Raw genomic sequence first — 19,223 nt, 5'->3', positions numbered from 1 at the left:
CCTCAAGTATCATTGCCAATGTCTTAATTAACGAACAATGCCACTACCGGTCGGATGAATACGAACAAAAGATGTTTACTGACATTGACATTGATACTGGTACTCGAATGGACAATTAAGCTAAAACAATGAAGTGTGACACCGATATGGCTACATCACGGTGGTCATCATTTAATTGACTTCGGCATGAAACAATGGCTCATACATACATAATCAAATTCTGGCTCCACAAGTCTTGACCATGGAACGGTAGTAACTATTATTTTTAGAAGTCGGCATTTGTCAAAAGAACATTATAAATATTAAAAAGCGTTAGTTGAGATGCCAACTCAGCAGAATAATTCTGAATATTTTAGAAACTTCTTTCCAATCAAGTACTTGTATTTTTATCTTTTACCCAATCAAGTTTCTTTAATACTTTTAGCCAATGTACAGTCACTTCCTGTAATGTATTTTACATGTTCAGGTTACGCCCTGAAAAATTGTCTATTTAATGTGAAGTTTTGAGAAATAAGGGCATGACTTTCTGGTCGGTCAAGCTGACAGCGTTTGCAATAAACATCGTCCACTTCAACTTACGACGCCTCTGTGTAGTAGCATCTTGTGTTACCTCTCAGCGAGTTAATTTCCCAGCTGAAGTCTTCAACCGTTAAAATAGCCGGCAACACGTGGTGGAGAACGACCGGGCACTACACAAGCACCGTAGAAACTTGCATGACAACGAGAAGTGGACAGAGATATAATCCAATGGCTGAAGAACAAGTTCACGACCTTCCTGAAGTACCTGTCGTCGAGGACGACATGCCAGAACTGCAATTAGAAGAGGTTCCCGACGATTACCCAGCAGAATCATCTCAACAAAACGCCGACCAAGAGTGGCAAAGGAAAGTGGACCTCCAGTTGGAGTCCACTTTGAGCGTCTTAGAAAAATTGAGACAACTCAACGAGGAGGTCAAGGACGAAACTGGCACCAATGGTATCGGGCCGGGAAAATTTTCCGGCCGCGAGAACGAAAACGCTCATCGATGGTGGCGGCGATACAAAGACTTCGCTGACTTTAAGAAATGGAACCAAGAACGTCAGGTAAGAGGCGTTAGTTTGTATCTGACGGGGGAAGCAGAAAGATGGTTTCAAAACCAACCGAAAGAAGGGGACACTCGCCAAGACCTGAAGGTATTTGAGAAAAAGTTCATTGAGCGGTTTGGGAAGACGGGACCCTTGTGGCTCCATGATCAAATGTTGCATAATCATCGGCAACAAGTGGGCCAGACCGTGGAGCAGTACGCAATTTCGTTGAAAGAACTCGGAGAGAAGGCCAGCCGAAATGAAAAGGAACTGCTTTCGTTTTTCATCAATGGGCTCTTGCCACCGATTAAAACCTTTGTCGTGAGTAGGTCCCCACAGGACTATACTTCTGCCTACCACCATGCAAAGACGGCAGAAGTGGTTTCCCGAATTACACCTGATAACAACGAAGCTATCGAGGCAGTAACCGAGCTTTGAAGGACAATATAGCGACTCTGACGGAGCAGATGGTCGCCATGAACAAGGAACTGAGAACTCTAAAAGAATCAGGAAAACAAGGCAAAGACACTACTCGAAGGCCCCCACCAGTCTATGGAGGAAGAACAGTTCAGGATGCAAAGGTACAGTGTACTAGATGTTTTAGAATTGGCCACAGCGCCGCTAATTGTCGAACTGTACGAACTCAAAGAGTTGATGAACGAACTTGTTATTCATGCGGCCGTATAGGTCATATAGCACGAAATTGTAGGAATATACGTGGCAATCAAAGGCCTAATTTAAACGCCTAAGGCCGAGTCGTAATTTTGTAAGGGAGCCACGTTACGGCAAGGGCAAAATGAATGGTGACAAAATATTATTTAAGGCTCAACAATATGGGAATAATTACAGAAAACAAGACACTGTTGAAATTTTGGGTTCTTCGAATGACGAATTAATTGATAATAATATTATTTCAGTGTCTATCCATGATCGAAAAGTACAGGGGTTGATTGACACAGGGGCTCATTTGACCGTCGGGTCGGAAGAATTATTTAATTTGATTCCTGAATTGCATAAAGTAAAATTTCAGAAATCGGAGGTGTCTAAAATTTTAACAGCGGGGAATGAAAAATTAGACGTAATTGGGGTATTGGAGGTACCAGCACTTATTGCTGATAAATATGTCAAGTTGCGTATTTATATTGTTAAGGGTTTACAAAGAAATTTGATATTGGGTATGGATTTCTTGAAACGATATCAAGTAGTAATTGATTTCAGTTCTCGGAGGATAAAATTGCGAGGTGAGGTAACTTTAAGAGTAGCTAAGGATATAACAGTGCCACCAAAATGTGAATTTATCGCTCCAGTTAGAGTGCCGTATAATTATCCAGAGGGTATTGTTGGCTGTACTAATCAAAGGAAATCACGGGTAACGCCTGGTATCTTGGTAGCGAGGGGTTTAGTACATTCTAACCGTAAAATAATACCGATGAGAATAGCTAATACTTTAGATTCTGAAGTTAAAATTAGGCGAAATACAACTATAGGTGCATTTTCTCCTCTATCGAATGATTGTCATATTTTAAATTTATCTGAGTTGTCGGGTACTCAAACTCCAAATTACAGTCCTAAAGTTGAACAAGAAAACTATTTGATTGAGCAACTAAAGATCAATGAGCTTGATTTGAATAACAAAGAAAAGAGTCAATTACAGCAGGTATTGTTACAACATATTGATGCCTTTGTGGATTCTTCAGGTCAATTAGGCCATTGTGATTTAATTAAACACCAAATTAAGTTAAAAGATGGGGCGATTCCATTTCGTAGAGCACCGTATAGGGTAACCCCCGAGAAGAGGGAGGAAATAAAGAGACAGGTTGATGACTTACAGAGACAAGGTGTAATCGAACCTTCGGTGTCACCCTTCGCTAGTCCTGTGGTTCTCGTAAAAAAGCCAGATCAAAGTTGGAGATTCTGCACGGACTTTAGATTTTTGAATAATATAACAGAGCCCGACTCATTTCCATTGCCACGAACTGATGAGTCCCTAGAAATGCTTGGTAGGAATAAACCGCAGTATTTTTCAACACTAGACTTACAATCAGGATTCTTCCAATTAGAGTTAGATGAAGAAAGTCGACCTAAGACTGCATTTGTTACACATCAGGGGTTGTTTCAATATCGACGGCTGGCACAGGGTTTGAGGAATTCACCAAGTTGCTTTCAGCGAACTATGCAATTTGTTTTACGTAATATCTTGTGGGAATTTGCTTTATGTTATATTGATGATATAATTATTTATAGTAATACTTTTGAAGATCACTTAGCTCACCTGGATATTATTCTAGAACGATTGAAACAGGCGGGACTAAAATTGAAGCCCAGTAAATGTCAATTTGTTCGTAGAAGTGTGAAATTCCTGGGACACATAATTTCTAAAGATGGAATTGCTACTGACGAAACTAAAGTCACTGCTGTAAAAGAATACCCCAGACCAGTAACAGTAACCCAGTTGAAATCATTCTTAGGATTGGCTAACTATTATCGCAAATTTGTTAAGGATTTCTCGAAAATAGCGAGGCCATTACACAAATTGTTAGGGAAGAATTGTCGATTTCTTTGGACAGATAGATGTGAAGAAGCCTTTAATAGAATTAAACAATTATTATGCGAGGCCCCTATTTTGGGTTTTCCGGACTTGTCCAAAGATTTTATTATATACACTGACAGTTCTACTTACGCTTTAGGCTTTGTTTTGGCACAAATTCAGGATGGGAAAGAACGAGTGATTATGTATGGGGGACGAAGTTTAAATTGTCACGAACGAAATTACACTGTCACAGAATTAGAAGCTCTTGCCGTAATACATGCTATACGAAGTTGCGATCATCATGTTAGATCTAATCACATAACAATAATTACTGATCATTCAAACTTGACATTCATGTTTAAACAGAAAATACCAAAGGGACGCATTGGGAGATGGATAATGACTTTACAACAATATGATTATGAAATTGTATATCGACAGGGAAGGAAACACATGAATGCCGACGCTTTGTCTAGACGCCCCTATTTATCATGTCAGGGACACAAGTCTGATGTTACTGACTTAGACAGTACCCCTGAAATGAGTAAAACATTAAACAATAGGGAGACCTTAATTGACAAATCAGTCAATACAGATCTTATGTTAATTGAGCCCAATTCATTCTCTGAAAGTAATGTCAATCAGTCGAGCACAGATAGTCAATCTATTCAAAGTGAGACACAGGAAAATAATTTTGTTGAGACTAACGATGAAAGTTTTATTAGTAAAACTGAAATGGAAGTAACGATAATAGTAATGTTGAGATAGATGAGACCGTTATAACTAATATTGGTGAGAAACAAAGACAAGACACTTATTTAATTAAATTGTTTAATTACCTAGAGCATGGAAATATACCAGATGACACTAAATTAGCGCGTAAAATTACCAGTATAGCTCCAAACTTTGACATAGTCGATGGGATTTTATTTCATTTTGGAAATCAACTGGGAAAGCTACATTTAAAGGAGATTGTGTAAGACAAGTAGTAATTCCTAAATCTTTAAGGAATTATGTAATTAAAAGGGCACATGACTGTGTTTTAGGAGGTCATTTAGGATATTCTAAAACTTTAGAGTTTTACGAGCAAGGTATTATTGGGAAAGAATGGCTAGGGATGTAAATACATATGTTAAAACTTGCGCTCATTGTCACACTCGTAAACGTCCAAACATCGCCATGAAAGCGAAATTGTTGCCAATTGCAGTATCGGGACCATGGGAAAGAGTTGGTTGTGACATAGTTGGGCCACTTCCTCGTACTTATGATGGGCACAAATTTATACTGGTTTTTACTGATTACTTTTCTAAGTTTCCCCTTGCTTATCCCTTAAGAAATGCTAGAGCTGAAACAGTAGCGAGGATACTATTTGATGAGGTCATAGCCGTGTATGGGAGTCCCAGGGTCTTAATGAGCGACATGGGATCTAATTTCTTATCTCAAGTTGTTCAAGAAACTTGTCGATATTTTAATGTTGAAAGAAGAACAAGCAGTCCGTACAGGCCTCAGACGTCGGGCCTTACTGAAAAGTTTAACGGACGTTAGTTAACATGTTATCATGTTTGTTGATGAAAAACAAAAAGATTGGGATAGATTTATAAGTTCAGTATTATTTGCATATAGAGTGAGTCCCCAGGAATCAACTGGGTACAGTCCATACTTTTTACTCTTTGGCAGAGACGCAGTACTCCCTTTAGATGTTGAAATTCAGCCTGTAGAAGGTAGAACACGTAATATTGATACTCATTTGAAAGTAATGGCGGCAAAACGTAATATAGCATTTAAGATAGCTAAGAAAAATATTACTCAGTATCAGAAAGCAATGAAGAAAAGATATGATCGGAGAGCCACTGCAAAACAAAATTTCGAAGTTGGCGACCCAGTTTATCTATATAAACCATCAATTAAACCTGGAGTTAATCGGAAATTTGTACATAAATGGACCGGCCCATACATTGTCACAGAGAGAATAGGCCCAGTTAATTATAAGCTCCGATTTTACAATAGTGATAGGAACTACAAAAGGATTGTTCATTTTAACCGGCTTAAGAGAGCTCATTTACGGCCATCTGAATTCGATTCTAACACCTCTGAATCGAATAGTGAAAATGAATTAATCAATGATGAACATACAACTGTCAATGAAGATGAAACGGCTAATACCAGCCCTGATGTAGACCAAAATGTAGATCTCCAAAATTCCGAAAATTCCGATGATAATCGACCTGAGAGTTCATACCATAGACTGACAGAAAATAGTTCGAACTCAAAATCTCATACGCCTAGAACTACTCTAACTAGTAAAACTGATGAACAAAGCGAAAGTGAATCAGACGCAAATGAATATTACGAAATAGAAAAAATTCTTAAAGGGCGTTATAGAAATGGGAAATTACAATTCTTGGTAAAGTGGAAAAACTTTGCTAGCAAACATAACACCTGGGAGGATGAAGATAATTTAAATGAAGTAGCTAAAGAATATTAAAGAAAAATCCAGTGCGAATAATTGGGAGACAGTCTCCTAAAAGCCTTGCATAATATAATAATCAATATAATAATTTGTTACATCGAGTTAACCAGCAATTCAACATTTAATGTTTTTAGCATTTAATGCATGTGGTGAATGTGAAGAGTGTGAGGAAGCTAGCAAGGTAAGTGTGTGTGAATGTTGACTTGAATGGAAAAAATTGTTGATCAATTCGATTCAAATTAAATCTATGTTAAGAAACAGAAAGAATCCACAAAGGTACTCAAATGTAATCGATTGGGACAAATCACTATTTCCATGTCTTGAACAAGGGATGATAAAGGTAATAAAGTTAGATTTATAGCTGAAAATAAAAGAGTTAGATTTAAAGGATACTGCAGTTAAGCCTAAGACTTTATCAAAGTCAGCAAAACCAAAGACAATACGTCTGTTTGTGAATGATGATATAAGAGATATTGAAATATAGTAAGGAAAAATAATAAAAGATATTGAGATATTGAAATAGAGAAAGGAGAAATAATAAAAGATATTGAAATAGAGAAAGGAGAAATAGTAAACGATAGCGCTATCGAAGATGATAATATGTTGATGAAGGCCACTGTAGGCCGTAATAAGGATGGAGATTATAAAGTGGTAACATAGATACCTTTTATGGAGAGTACGAGTTTTATGCATTATGGTACTACCCCATAAGAAGAGGGGAGTGTTTTATTTGTGTGATGGTATTTTTGGAGGGTTTTAAAGGTATAGCTCACACTTTTATCATTCCGCAATTTTTACAGACTTCGCATTTTCAGTTTTGAAAAGTTATAGAGTTACAGTTGTTTTGAATTTACTGTATTTGGCAATGGAGTAGTCAAGCTCTTGAGTGTATTTTGACATTTTACGTCCACTTTATTGTATTTTACAGTTAGTATGGGTTTTTAGCTAAGCATTTTATTATTTCGTTTTATTGTATTTTACATTCACTTTAAGCTTTTTATTTCATTATTTTCTTTCATTTTCACAAAGAGTTTTACAAATGAAAAAAAAAATACAAAAAAAACAACAAAACAAAAAAAACTTGAAGTGGTTATTGAAAATCGGGACGATTTCTTTAAAGAAGGGGAGTGTTACGATTGTAATTTTTAAGTAAAAGTATTATAGGAAATATGTACAATTTTGTTGAACTCATAACGAACGTTCACGGAGATAAACAACGTCACACGGTACAACGTGGAGGGTCTTTTCTTTTGTTTACTGGAGTATTATTACTGGTAGTTCTTTTATTACCTCAAGTATCATTGCCAATGTGTTAATTAACGAACAATGCCACTACCGGTCAGATGAATACGAACAAAAGATGTTTACTGACATTGACATTGATACTGGTACTCGAATGGACAATTAAGCTAAAACAATGAAGTGTGACACCGATATGGCTACATCACGGTGGTCATCATTTAATTGACTTCGGCATGAAACAATAGCTCATACATACATAATCAAATTCTGGCTCCACAAGTCTTGACCATAGAACGGTAGTTACTATTATTTTTAGAAGTCGGCATTTGTCAAAAGAACATTATAACTATTAAAAAGCGTTAGTTGAGATGCCAACTCAGCAGAATAATTCTGAATATTTTAGAAACTTCTTTCCAATCAAGTACTTGTATTTTTATCTTTTACCCAATCAAGTTTCTTTAATACTTTTTAGCCAATGTACAGTCACTTCCTGTAATGTATTTTACATGTTCAGGTTACGCCCTGAAAAATTGTCTATTTAATGTGAAGTTTTGAGAAATAAGGGCATGACTTTCTGGTCGGTCAAGCTGACAGCGTTTGCAATAAACATCGTCCACTTCAACTTACGACGCCTCTGTGTAGTAGCATCTTGTGTTACCTCTCAGCGAGTTAATTTCCCAGCTGAAGTCTTCAACCGTTAAAATAGCCGGCAACACTTGTCTGATGCCTTTGATATTTGGTATACAGGTTCCTAGGGATTTTCTTAGTGTGATATATTGAAATTAGATGAAATCTTTAATTTTTGTTTTTTTGGGTCAATTTTTGCTATTTTTGGTCGAAATAATTGTTTCTCAAAAGTTACTCATCTGATAGCTTTGATATTTAATATACAGGTTCCTAGGATTTATCTTAATGTAATATATTGAAATTATGATGAAATCTTCAATTTTGTATTTTTGCAGCTAATTTTGCTATTTTTGGTCAGCCCATCCTGAATGAGCTATCAAAGATATCCACCTTCTTCATCAATACATGTGTCACAAAAAGTTATTCTCTACAGACAGTAAAACAGCAGAGCTCTGTCGACTGTTGGGTCGCTTGTTTTTTCAAAACCGCTGGTCAGACAGCTTCAATATTTGGTTTACAGCTCCCCAGGATGACCTTAGGGACCGTTCAGTTTTTACGGCCGGGGGGGGGGGGCAGGCAAAATCTTGTCGCCGGTGTTCAAAAAAATATAGACCCCCCCCTGCATTTTTCGCGAAAAAATGATGAACCCCCTTTGTCAGACGAAAAATTTGATGACCCCCCCCCCCCCCCCCCCCCCCGCTGAAAAATAACCAAAACCCATATGTCAAATTTACCCGCACGGTTTGGATTTGAACTCCGGTACGCGGCGCACTTTATTCGTGTAGCAGAGATGCCAGTGCACAAACTTCTCAGCCACATCCATGCAAACGTCTGTTAATTAGGACGACTGTAAGGCAATTTTGAACTTCATTTCCATAGACAACTTATGTCCATGGACATTGTATAAAGTAAACTTTATTGGAGTGGTTCGCCAAAGGCAGCCCTCCGGTTAAGAGGGTCATGGGCCATTAAGTAAAGTCAACTTTATTCTAGTGGGCCACCAAAGGTGGCCCGCTGGTAAAAAGAGGGTCGACCATGGCCATTGCACGAAGTAAACTTTACTGAACAGGGCCGCTGAAGGCGTCCGGCTGTTAAGATGGTCATGGGGTATTACAATAAAGTCAATTTATTGTAGTGGGCCGCCGCAGGCGGCCCGCCGGTAAAGAGGGTCGATCATGGCCATTGCATGAAGTAAACCTAATTAGAGTGGTCCGCCAAAGGCGTCTGCCCGTTAAGAGGGTAATGGGTAATACATAAAGTATATTTATTGTAGTGGGCCGCCGAAGGCGGCCCGCCGGTAAAGATGGTCGATCATAGCCATGGCATAAAAGTGAACTTTATTGAAGGTATTATGTTTTTGAAAATGTGCCATGGTGACCCCCCCTTTCCTACCAGTGAAAAAGTGATGACCCCCCCCCTTCTCGGATTCCAAAATTATTATGACACCCCCCCCTGGATTTTGCCGGCCCCCCCCCCCGGCCGTAAAAACTGAACGGTCCCTTAGTGAGATAATTTCATACAGTCAGGAAATACTTAATTTTGTATCCATGTCTATAGTAGCTTCAGGGACTTTGGCCCTGTGTTTAATTTTACCTTTGATCGTTGATGTTTCCTTTCATCTGATTTGTAGACAATCCGAGCTAACTTGTCAATCCCTGAAGAACTAGCAAAGGCAGAAATTCTGGAAGCTCAGGCTCGGCAGACAGTAGCCAAGAATAGAATCCAAACACCCACTGATGGGGGCTCTTCTTATCCAAATATTGGTTACTTAGGACGTGGCTATGATATCTTTTATGGCAACCCGAGGAATGATGATGGCTCGCTGGATCCAGGATTTCGACAAAGCGTTATAGGATTAACGTTTAACAGAGTTAAGTATTCATCGGACAGGAAGTTTCTGGTCCCTGACCAAGCAGACGTGGTGCGTGAGATGGGCAGCTATTTTGGCTCATCAACATCAATGATAACTTCTGAAAAGAGTTACAGGGATTCACTCTCCACTGAAGTGAGCGTAGGAGGGAGTTACTCTGGGTTGTTTGCGAGTGGCTCGTTCAGTGCAAGTGCCTCTTATGCCAGTATGAAGCAGTCCACGATGAATTCACAGAGTGTCTTCGTAGATATTGTAGGACGGGTTATCGTATATGATGCCAGGTTAGTGCCATTCAATATGGATGTGAGTGAAGAGTTTCGCGAAGCAGTAAGCAAGCTACCAGCCCAGCGTTGTTGTGCATTTAGCATCACTTGCCATCCCCAGTGTGGGCTGTACGATGACTTCATTTCTGCGTTCGGGACGCATTACACTACCAGTGTGTTGATGGGTGGGCGTGCCACTCAGCGATATCAGATGACTAGCTCTTCCATGGAGCAACACCAGTCCCAGGATGTTGGTGCAGGCTTCTCTGCATCTGGTGGATTTGCAGGTAAATTACAACTACTTATTTACCGGTCAGTATAGGGTCATTTACTATCGATCCCAAACCTCTCTCAAAGGGTCCAACATTGTGTGGATGTACCTTTTTTCAAGCATCGAATGATTATTTGAATGTGAGTTCAGAGATAACAAGAGTTTATATATTCCATCATCTCTGAGATGAATTTGAGATAATAGTTATGCAACAATAGCTAACTGTATTGATTTAAGAACGCAAATCATAGGATCCAAGGGCTGATGACAATTTGCTCTATGTCAAGAGGACAAATGGTGTCCTGCCTAAAGGGAACACAGTCTCCTGTGTGAGCTATACTTTGAGGTAGTTTTCATTCCAAAACTTTTGAGTTTCAATTGTTTACAAATGATAATCATATCATTGACAAATGAAAATCCATTAGAAAAAGAACAATTTTCATCATATAGCAGCATAGTGAGATATTAAATCACTGTCATGCTGTTTATCTAATGAACTACAGCATGTTGAAACAATGAAATGGAAGCCAGATTGTTCTAATATTGCAATATTTCTTGTAAACAGGTGTTGCTTCATTCAGTGCAAGTGCCAGCTTTCAAATGTCCAACTCGATGAGTAGCAGCTTGTCCCAGTCATCCACGTCCAGTAAAGAATTTTTCCTCGGAGGTGAGGCAGGTGTTGGAGAAATCTCCGAGGGTAGTAGTGATTCCATGAAAGAATGGTCGACAACAGTCTTTGACAACCCAGTTCCCATCCAGTATAAAGTAACAGCTGTTCTTGATCTGCTGTCCAAGGATGTCTTCCCTGAAGATGATAAAATAAACGATAGACAAGAAGTAAGGAGTTGTATACTCATCAGATTTTTAGTGGGGGATAGTTTGTCTTAAGGAAAATACCAAATTGGCAAGCTCTTTATGAGGGTATTTTATTCATTCCTTAATTGCTCAGCATGGGGCCAAGTTGTAGAACTACTTCAACAGGCAAAGGTTTGACTTTCATTGCCATAATAGTTAATGATGGCAAAATTAAGTGCAGCGGGGAGTTTTTTTTTTGGGGGGGGGGGATGAAGCAGGGAATTTCATAGAAAGGCATGCCTGACTGGCAGTAGTAGGAGAAACTTGCATGTAATAGGCAGGAAGGCAATATTCAACGAGTAGCAGAAGAGCAGTTAAGAACACTTGATATTTTCCCTTCAAAATTGTTTTTTAGCTCATATTTGGTATGTATATAAATACCAAAAATAGCTTATATGGTGAATTGGTGGCGTCTGTATGTCTGTATGTCTGTATGTATGTGCGGATGTATGTCCGTCACACGCAAAAGCTCCCAAACCGCCACACCTACCATCTTAGTATTTGGTGTACAGGTAGACCAAGGGGTTGAGATGTGACATTTTTCAAATGAACATGTCATTTTCAAAAATATGCAAATAAAGTAAGAAAAAGGGGAAATCCTGCAAATGTGCAGGAGTGGTGGCAGTAACTGAAACAGCCCTCACATCTGAGTAAGAGGTTTATGACCTTTAACCTATTTGTATGCAGTGTACCTATTATGTGTAGGAGTGGTGGCAGTAACTGAAACAGCTTATGAGTCATTTCCTGTCATTGTTCATGAACTGTTACATATTAACAGACCTGCTCAAACTAAGAGGGACTAAGCTGAAACATTCCTCTGCTATGCATGTTGCTAAAGTTGACCTTCAGTAGCTAAAGTTTCAGACCTTATTTACATTTCCAAATATGAGTACACTGTCCTTGATGGTATTTTTCGAATACTTAACAATAAGCATATTAACAATGTATTTATAAACACCCGATACAATTTCTCTCAGTTGCCTGCTCCTGAATGATGTGCTTAATTCAATCATATACTGGAAATGACATCTGTAAGCCTGCTGGTGAATTTCTCTAAAAGTTTGAACTTCTTGGTTTTGTTCGAGGTGCTTCGAGCCAGGTATCAAAGCTACTGTGGCCGTATTCCAAGTGCTCGCTGTGGAGATTTCAGCAAGCGAGATGGCATTGACCATGGAAATAGTGTCCATTTTGGTGATGTTGTTCACCTAACGATGGCTACCAATAATGACAAACAATACACCCTACAACAGAAAGATGGCAACATTTATGCAAACTCTGATACTAGAGGTGAGTTAATTAGTGTGGACTTATTCAGTAAAATAAATCTAAATTTCATTGAATATCAAGCTGAACTGTCAGAGGTACATCATAAGTAAACTAAAGGTGACACATGGTGATCTTATCAATTGTGATATTGCTTGTCTTAATTGCTATTAAGCAAATTTACTTTCTTTATTTATGAGCAAAAGAATACTTGGCCATAACCACTTCCACATGGCAACTGATTGTTTGTACTGTAGTATAATATTTCCAAGTGCTTGAATGACTTTCTGTGTGAATAAATCAACATTCTGGGATGTTTTCAAAACTAAGATTCATATTGTTCCTTGCATGATGTTCTGAACCTTCCATAATATATTCTTTCGAAAGAGAAACCTATCTGTTATTAACAGGTTTTTACGTTTTTTCCCCAAGACTACAGGCACTTCTGGGAACGGGCAACCATAGTTCCAGAGTCCAACAAACTCTGTACTTGGGTCTTGCAGACATCTAAAGGCCCCAAGAATCCACATGGCCGCGACTGGGCAAAATTTATGAGGGAAACAAACATTCGAGTTCCTTCCCGATCTGTCATCTATACTGGTATGACCAACATTGTTTACAAATTTTCAAACCTGCATGATGATTCACATTGCCCAAGTGTCTGCAATAGTGTTATTGTCTTCCAGCTGGAGATACAAGTTGCTTGTCCTTCTCAATCCCTAGGTATTAGTGTGTATTGTGCAAAGCCTGTTTTTCTTTTTTGCTCCATTGAAATTATTATTGACCAAGTAAATTTGCTGCTTGATTAATCTCCCTATAAAACAGGGTCTTTAAGCACATTTTACTGGTATTATATGTAGAGGAAAATTTATAAACATACATGTAGCCACACTGATTCAAATAGTGCTGGTCCATAGCGGTGTAGACTGTGATTTCTTTGCATCTTTTGTTACTGCAATCAAACATATTGAATGCAGGAAGCAAAATCAGTGTCTTAATGTTGCAACCTTTGTGGTACAAATAATTTTTCAACGATTTGATGACAGGGATTTCCAGTGATGACTGTAAAAGCAAATGCAAGAATTCATGGATCTGTAATGCTGGCACTCATACTACAAAGGCGTACAATGGTTTCTGTATCCTGTTCACATCACCAGAACACAGAGATTACAGGACATATCAGCAGGTGAGTGAAATATGTGACAATTTCAAAAGTTTGAACAACTCCACGATGCATCAATGGGTTGTTTGACAGCTGAATTGAATTTTCAGTGAACTTTGAGTCCTTTTGTTGCATTTACTTGTGGCATGTGTGTGCATGTACGTGCTGGTTTAAAGACAGCATATCATATTCAATTTCAGGGCAAGGCCGATGATTACAGCTATCATTGGTCTTGTTATAGCGACTATGATCAGGAGAATTTTGGACAAGTGTGGAGAAATTTAGAGCTGGAGAGTTTTAGAGCACGGTATAAACTGGGTAAGTGCAAAGCTGTATAAAAACTGTCCACCCACTTTAGCTCCTCACTGACAGTAAATGCTCAGCAATGAACTACCATGGTAGGCATTGTGCCCTCTAACTCACCAATTCTTTTATTCAAAAAGTTTAGGATTTTTAACATCCGCCCTATAATAGTACACTTAATATTTGAAATTTTCTTGCATCAGAGATATTTTCTTGAATCATTCTGCTTCCATTTAGGCTACATCAGTGATGGTATGTTCTGTTTTAATGAACCTAACTGGAAAACACGGCCAGTGTATGTTACAAAATAAAGTGAAAATAGCCGTCTTGGTTGCTATATGCAAATACTATTCTGTGAAAAGGGTTGCCATTCATGAGTTGGGAGTATCTTCCTGTAAAGCTTTCACTATGCTGAAATTTATTTGTTTGAACTTATAATAGTAAAATCTATTTTGAGAAATTATGTATCTTATTCTTCATCAGGAGAACAAAAGAAGATGTTTTCCCTGCTGTCACCTCTGTCAATAAACAATGTGAAGAAAGAAGAAGTGCACTTTGGTGACCCATTGATCCTGGTGGCTGCTGATGGTGTCGTCACCAGGAACGATGACAACGGGTACCATGTTAAATCAGGCAATGTCTACGATAGGTCTCACATGAGATTCCAACTGGTGAATAACTACAAACCCAACGGCATGCCTGTCAAGTATGGTGATGACATCTTGTTGCAAGAAATGCCCACTTCTGAAAATGACAGACCAGTCAGCAAATTATTAATGCAGCCTCTTCCATATTACTTGGCTCTTCCATCAGGTAGGTATACTTAAATAGATACTATAAACATTCATATTTTTGTGTTTTCTCAAGGTTTTTCACAAAGGGAGTAATGTCCCTTTCTGCTTAAAGGTAGGGGATTCGATCCCAGGGATCGAGTTTGTTCTAGTCTGTAAGAGCATTATGAAGTGTCATTGCCTTTTGTTTTCCATTGAAATTGTAATCTAGTAAGTAAATTTCCTGGCAAGACAATCTGACGCCTGAACCATGCCTTTAAAATTTCGGGGATTTTGTTCTAACTAAGGGATAATAAAAATACAGACTGCACTAGATCAGTAAGGTGTTTGAGTTTCTATAGTGATTTTTTTGGTCAAAAAAGACATGTTGTTTATTTATAATAATAAATCTGACAGCTTTTTATATCGGTATGCTGGTTCCTAGGGATGACCTACCGGTAGTTGAGATACGTGCAAATTGTGATGAAATCTTCTAAGTAATATTTTTTGAGATTGTCAGTCAAAAGTCATATTCTTAAACTATTTGTCTGACAGCTTTAGATTTTGAGCAAGTATAGTGATAGCAAAAGGAAGCCCTTTTTTGTTATGTACTGTTATTCCACTTCCCAATTCTGTTTTTTTAACAGAAAGTAGTCGGAACTACAGGTATCACATTTGTAACAGGTGGTGGTGGTGGTGGATGATATGCATCGACACATCAAATGTTCGGACCAAACCTAAGCTGTTTGATACTGACTCCGGTACAGCTTTCACATGGAACATAACACTTGCTGACATCAGGGGCCTCATCCCCCAACCAAGCCCGCCTGCTCTATCGGGTCTTGAGAGGGTTGACTTCCAAACAGAGGACGACGGGAAGAGTGTTTCTGCTACTGTGGTGTTTACTCGTCCTGTTAGAAGAAGAAATGTGGTACCTGGCACTGTTGCAGATGACGTAGGTGTCCCCCGAAAGGGAGACTTTTGATGCACCAATCACCTTTTCATACAATGTAGCATGTTTGAAAGCCCTGAATATCTACCGTACTGGTAGAAAGCACAAATATATCTTTAAGGTAGAATGTGCCTTGGGGACAAATATTTAGACTCCTAAATTTTTACAATTACATTCTGATCTACCACTTGTGGGGGCTCATTTTGGAGCTTTTTGAGTGAATACAGTTTTCGGCGTCTTAATTTTGTGAAATTCCAAAATCTAATTTTTGCATATAATGTTACCACAGGGGTAGCGGCCATTTTGAATTTCAAATATTGATTAATTTTTATTTTTTATGTTCCCCTCTTGTGCTGAAATTTGTACAATGACCCCTGATTTGGTAAGAGTATGGTCGGAAGTTGCATGGGAAAGTTGCACAAACAGTAGACATTGTCAGTTTCGAGGCACATACCACCCTGAGAGAATTTTCCGCTCCTGGTGTGTCTGAAAGAAGTTTTGTTGCACTAACTGTAACGTGTTTTAATTCAGCGCAGTTTTCCTATGAAAGTCGTTTTAGTTTTCACTTCATTTTCAGTAAGTGTTAATAGTTCTGTTACTCTTCTTCTACTTTCTGAGTCAAGAAATTACAAAAGACTCTCAAAATATCTCTCTACAATTTCTCTGTCACCTTCTTTAACTATCATGAATGTCAGTGACTAAATACCTTTCTTTGTAATATAATATTTTAACACCAAGCGTCAATATTTTACACTGCAATTATGGATGGTTTACGCAACATCGATAAGAAACTAATGGAGTTTTCAGAGAAAATTGCTATCCAACGACCCTGTGAACTATCGTTTCCACAGATTTAACTATAGTCACCTACATTTCAAAAGTAAGCGAGGGAACATTTGGATGCACTCAAAATTAGTGTGCAAAGAGCTAATGGAAGTCCCTTGCTTACTGTAGACTGTTTAGAATAGCATCAACCAGAATGTTCAAAAATTTCAAGATAAGATGTCCTCTCAAAATTTGAAACAGTCTTTAAAGGCCTGCGTTGGCGCCAGATTGTCTCATCAGAAAATTTACCTACAAGATTATAATTTCAATGGAAAACAAAAGGCTATCACACCTCCATAATCCTCTTAAAAACTAGAACAAAGGCGACCCCAGGGATAGCCAAAAAGGCCTTTAAGCATTGGACGCCGACGTACTTGACTCATAGAAAGCATCCTTTCTTCTCAACTTTGCCAATCCCTCACATGAATTGCCTTGTCTAATATTGACCATATGCATTTAGATGAGATGTTTGATTCTTTTACAAAATGACAGTATTTTTTTTTAATTTCAATGGAAAACAAAAGGCTATCACACCTCCATAATCCTCTTAAAAACTAGAACAAAGGCGACCCCAGGGATAGCCAAAAAGGCCTTTAAGCATTGGACGCCGACGTACTTGACTCATAGAAAGCATCCTTTCTTCTCAACTTTGCCAATCCCTCACATGAATTGCCTTGTCTAATATTGACCATATGCATTTAGATGAGATGTTTGATTCTTTTACAAAATGACAGTATTTTTTTTTTAATTAACCACTAAAAAAATATCACTATAATCTAGTGCTCATGGAAGGTTTAATTAACAATGCTTCTTCCAAGTTTGTCTTGCTAACAAGTTCATTGGTGTGCTTGTTAACTTTCAGTCACCCGTTGTTGGCTCGTTACCAGGGTATGATGCAAACGAGCTCATCAGCGAAGATTTTGTATTCACACTGATCCGGGGAAAGAGTATGGTATATCGGCCAGTCAACCAGTATTTCAAATTTGGAGGACGTCAGCTGACTGAGTATCAGCTGAGAGTGGTATTCCAGGATCAACTACAAGATGGTGATATCTTAAAACTTGAGCTCTCATCCCAGGTGAGGTTCTATCAGTTATTTTGACTTGCATTGCCTATACACTATACAGTAAGAAGAATCTCAGAAAGACAGTCTCAGATCATTGTACGTGAATGATTCTCATCAACCTTGGCGAAGCGAGACACCGAGTCCAATAATCACCATCTTCGCTTTCCAAAGTCTCTTGTCCGGGCAGCTGGATCGGACGATGAATATCACATGATACGTCAGTTCGTAAACCAATTAATTACAACATGGGAAAAGGGACCGCAGATTAGCATAAGTCTACTCCAGCATAAAACATGTAAAATGTGCAATACTGGCCACTGCAGTGTTCTCTGATAACAAGGGAAAATGAACTCATGTGGCAGTAAAAACAAAGCATAAATCCTTCTGGGAATATGCGTATTTCTGTACTTGTTCATGCCAATGTTCTCTCTCTCTCTAAAGCGTTGGTCAGTCCAAAGAAAGTATGCTAGCACTTACATGTAATAGAAGTTTCACCTGATCTCACAAATGTCTGATTTATCATATACATGTCTTGTGTCAAATAATTGGTTGTGTATTGCACCGCTCATTTAAAGTTCAACATTGGATCTAGTTTGATCTAGTTTCCTCACTATAGCATCCTGGATGAAACACTGGAGGTCTACCAAGTCAACTGAGTACACGCCCATCAACGATATACCAGTGACATGTAATCTTTATGAATTAACATAGTTTATGGTATATCATCATAATGGTATGTGTGAAGGAATTTCACATCAATCCCAATGTACTGATCTGTAAAATTTCACTTTCCTTTTCATACATAGATTGTAAGTGAAGATGACGACAACCTAGGAGGTGAAATGTCTGTTGAGCAGCATATTTATCTGCTGCCTACATTTACTGTGCATGTTGCCGATGCCACTTCCTTGTTGGCTCATGACCAGAAACAAGCGACGACAGGCACCTTCACACTGAGAGTAAACTTCAACAAACCAGTTGTCAATGCCGAAAGGGAACTGCCAAAAGTGTATGACTTTGAGGTGCATGACATTGATGAACGGCTTTTTCCTAATGTGGTCAAGAGTGTTGAACAGGTTAATGCAGGCTGCAGTTACAGAAATATGCGCCCATGTCCCACCGATTTCAACGTCATCGTATCATCATCATTTTTGAATGTTAATCGCAAGTTCTACTTTGACGTGTCATCAGGACGCTTGAAATCCAAGAGTGACTTCCTGTTTGTCAATCAGCGACGGACTCTCTTCGATCTAAATGATGTGGAAACAGAATCCGAACCTTAAATGATGACCAAGGCATACCAAACCATAGACTGTATAATGATCAAACGAATTCAGAATATTAACATCCGTTAACAAAATGTGTCATGCAATTGCTCCTAGTTTCATATTGTAAATACAGAATAGTTAAACAAGAAATCAAATGAAAATGCAGCAGCATACATTTGTTCCAAACTTATGCAAACTTGAGTTTGACAGTCCTGAAGAAGACCATATACATATCTAAACGGCATCAAAGTATTGTCACTCCACCTTAGTAATGAGCAATATGACCAATTAAATCATATGCTATTAGGACTCAGGATCCATAAATTAAATATACATATGAAATCCATACCACTCGTCATGTTCTTTGCAGTACACATTCTAAATAAAATGCTCAAGTGCCTTGTTGCCTCTTTCTTCATAG

At 38.5% G+C, this 19,223-nt stretch overlaps 1 protein-coding gene across 1 annotated transcript in view; it reads left to right on the top strand.

Moving 5' to 3' along the window:
• The window catches only part of LOC139119766 (uncharacterized), a 68,217-nt gene extending 48,994 nt beyond the window's left edge, over nt 1-19,223 (top strand). The window contains exons 21-30 of the mRNA XM_070683654.1: nt 9,565-10,354; nt 10,904-11,175; nt 12,279-12,480; nt 12,889-13,056; nt 13,503-13,642; nt 13,819-13,936; nt 14,405-14,734; nt 15,339-15,646; nt 17,331-17,546; nt 18,341-19,223. Of these exons, the coding sequence (XP_070539755.1) occupies nt 9,565-10,354; nt 10,904-11,175; nt 12,279-12,480; nt 12,889-13,056; nt 13,503-13,642; nt 13,819-13,936; nt 14,405-14,734; nt 15,339-15,646; nt 17,331-17,546; nt 18,341-18,817 (3,021 nt within the window). The 3' untranslated portion in view covers nt 18,818-19,223. The remainder of the gene's footprint in view (nt 1-9,564; nt 10,355-10,903; nt 11,176-12,278; nt 12,481-12,888; nt 13,057-13,502; nt 13,643-13,818; nt 13,937-14,404; nt 14,735-15,338; nt 15,647-17,330; nt 17,547-18,340) is intronic.

Source organism: Ptychodera flava, chromosome 20 (genome assembly GCF_041260155.1).
Source record: "Ptychodera flava strain L36383 chromosome 20, AS_Pfla_20210202, whole genome shotgun sequence".
In the NCBI taxonomy this organism is placed as follows: domain Eukaryota; kingdom Metazoa; phylum Hemichordata; class Enteropneusta; family Ptychoderidae; genus Ptychodera; species Ptychodera flava.
The sequence above is the reverse complement of the archived record's forward strand: the minus strand, read 5'-3'. Positions and strand labels throughout refer to the sequence as shown.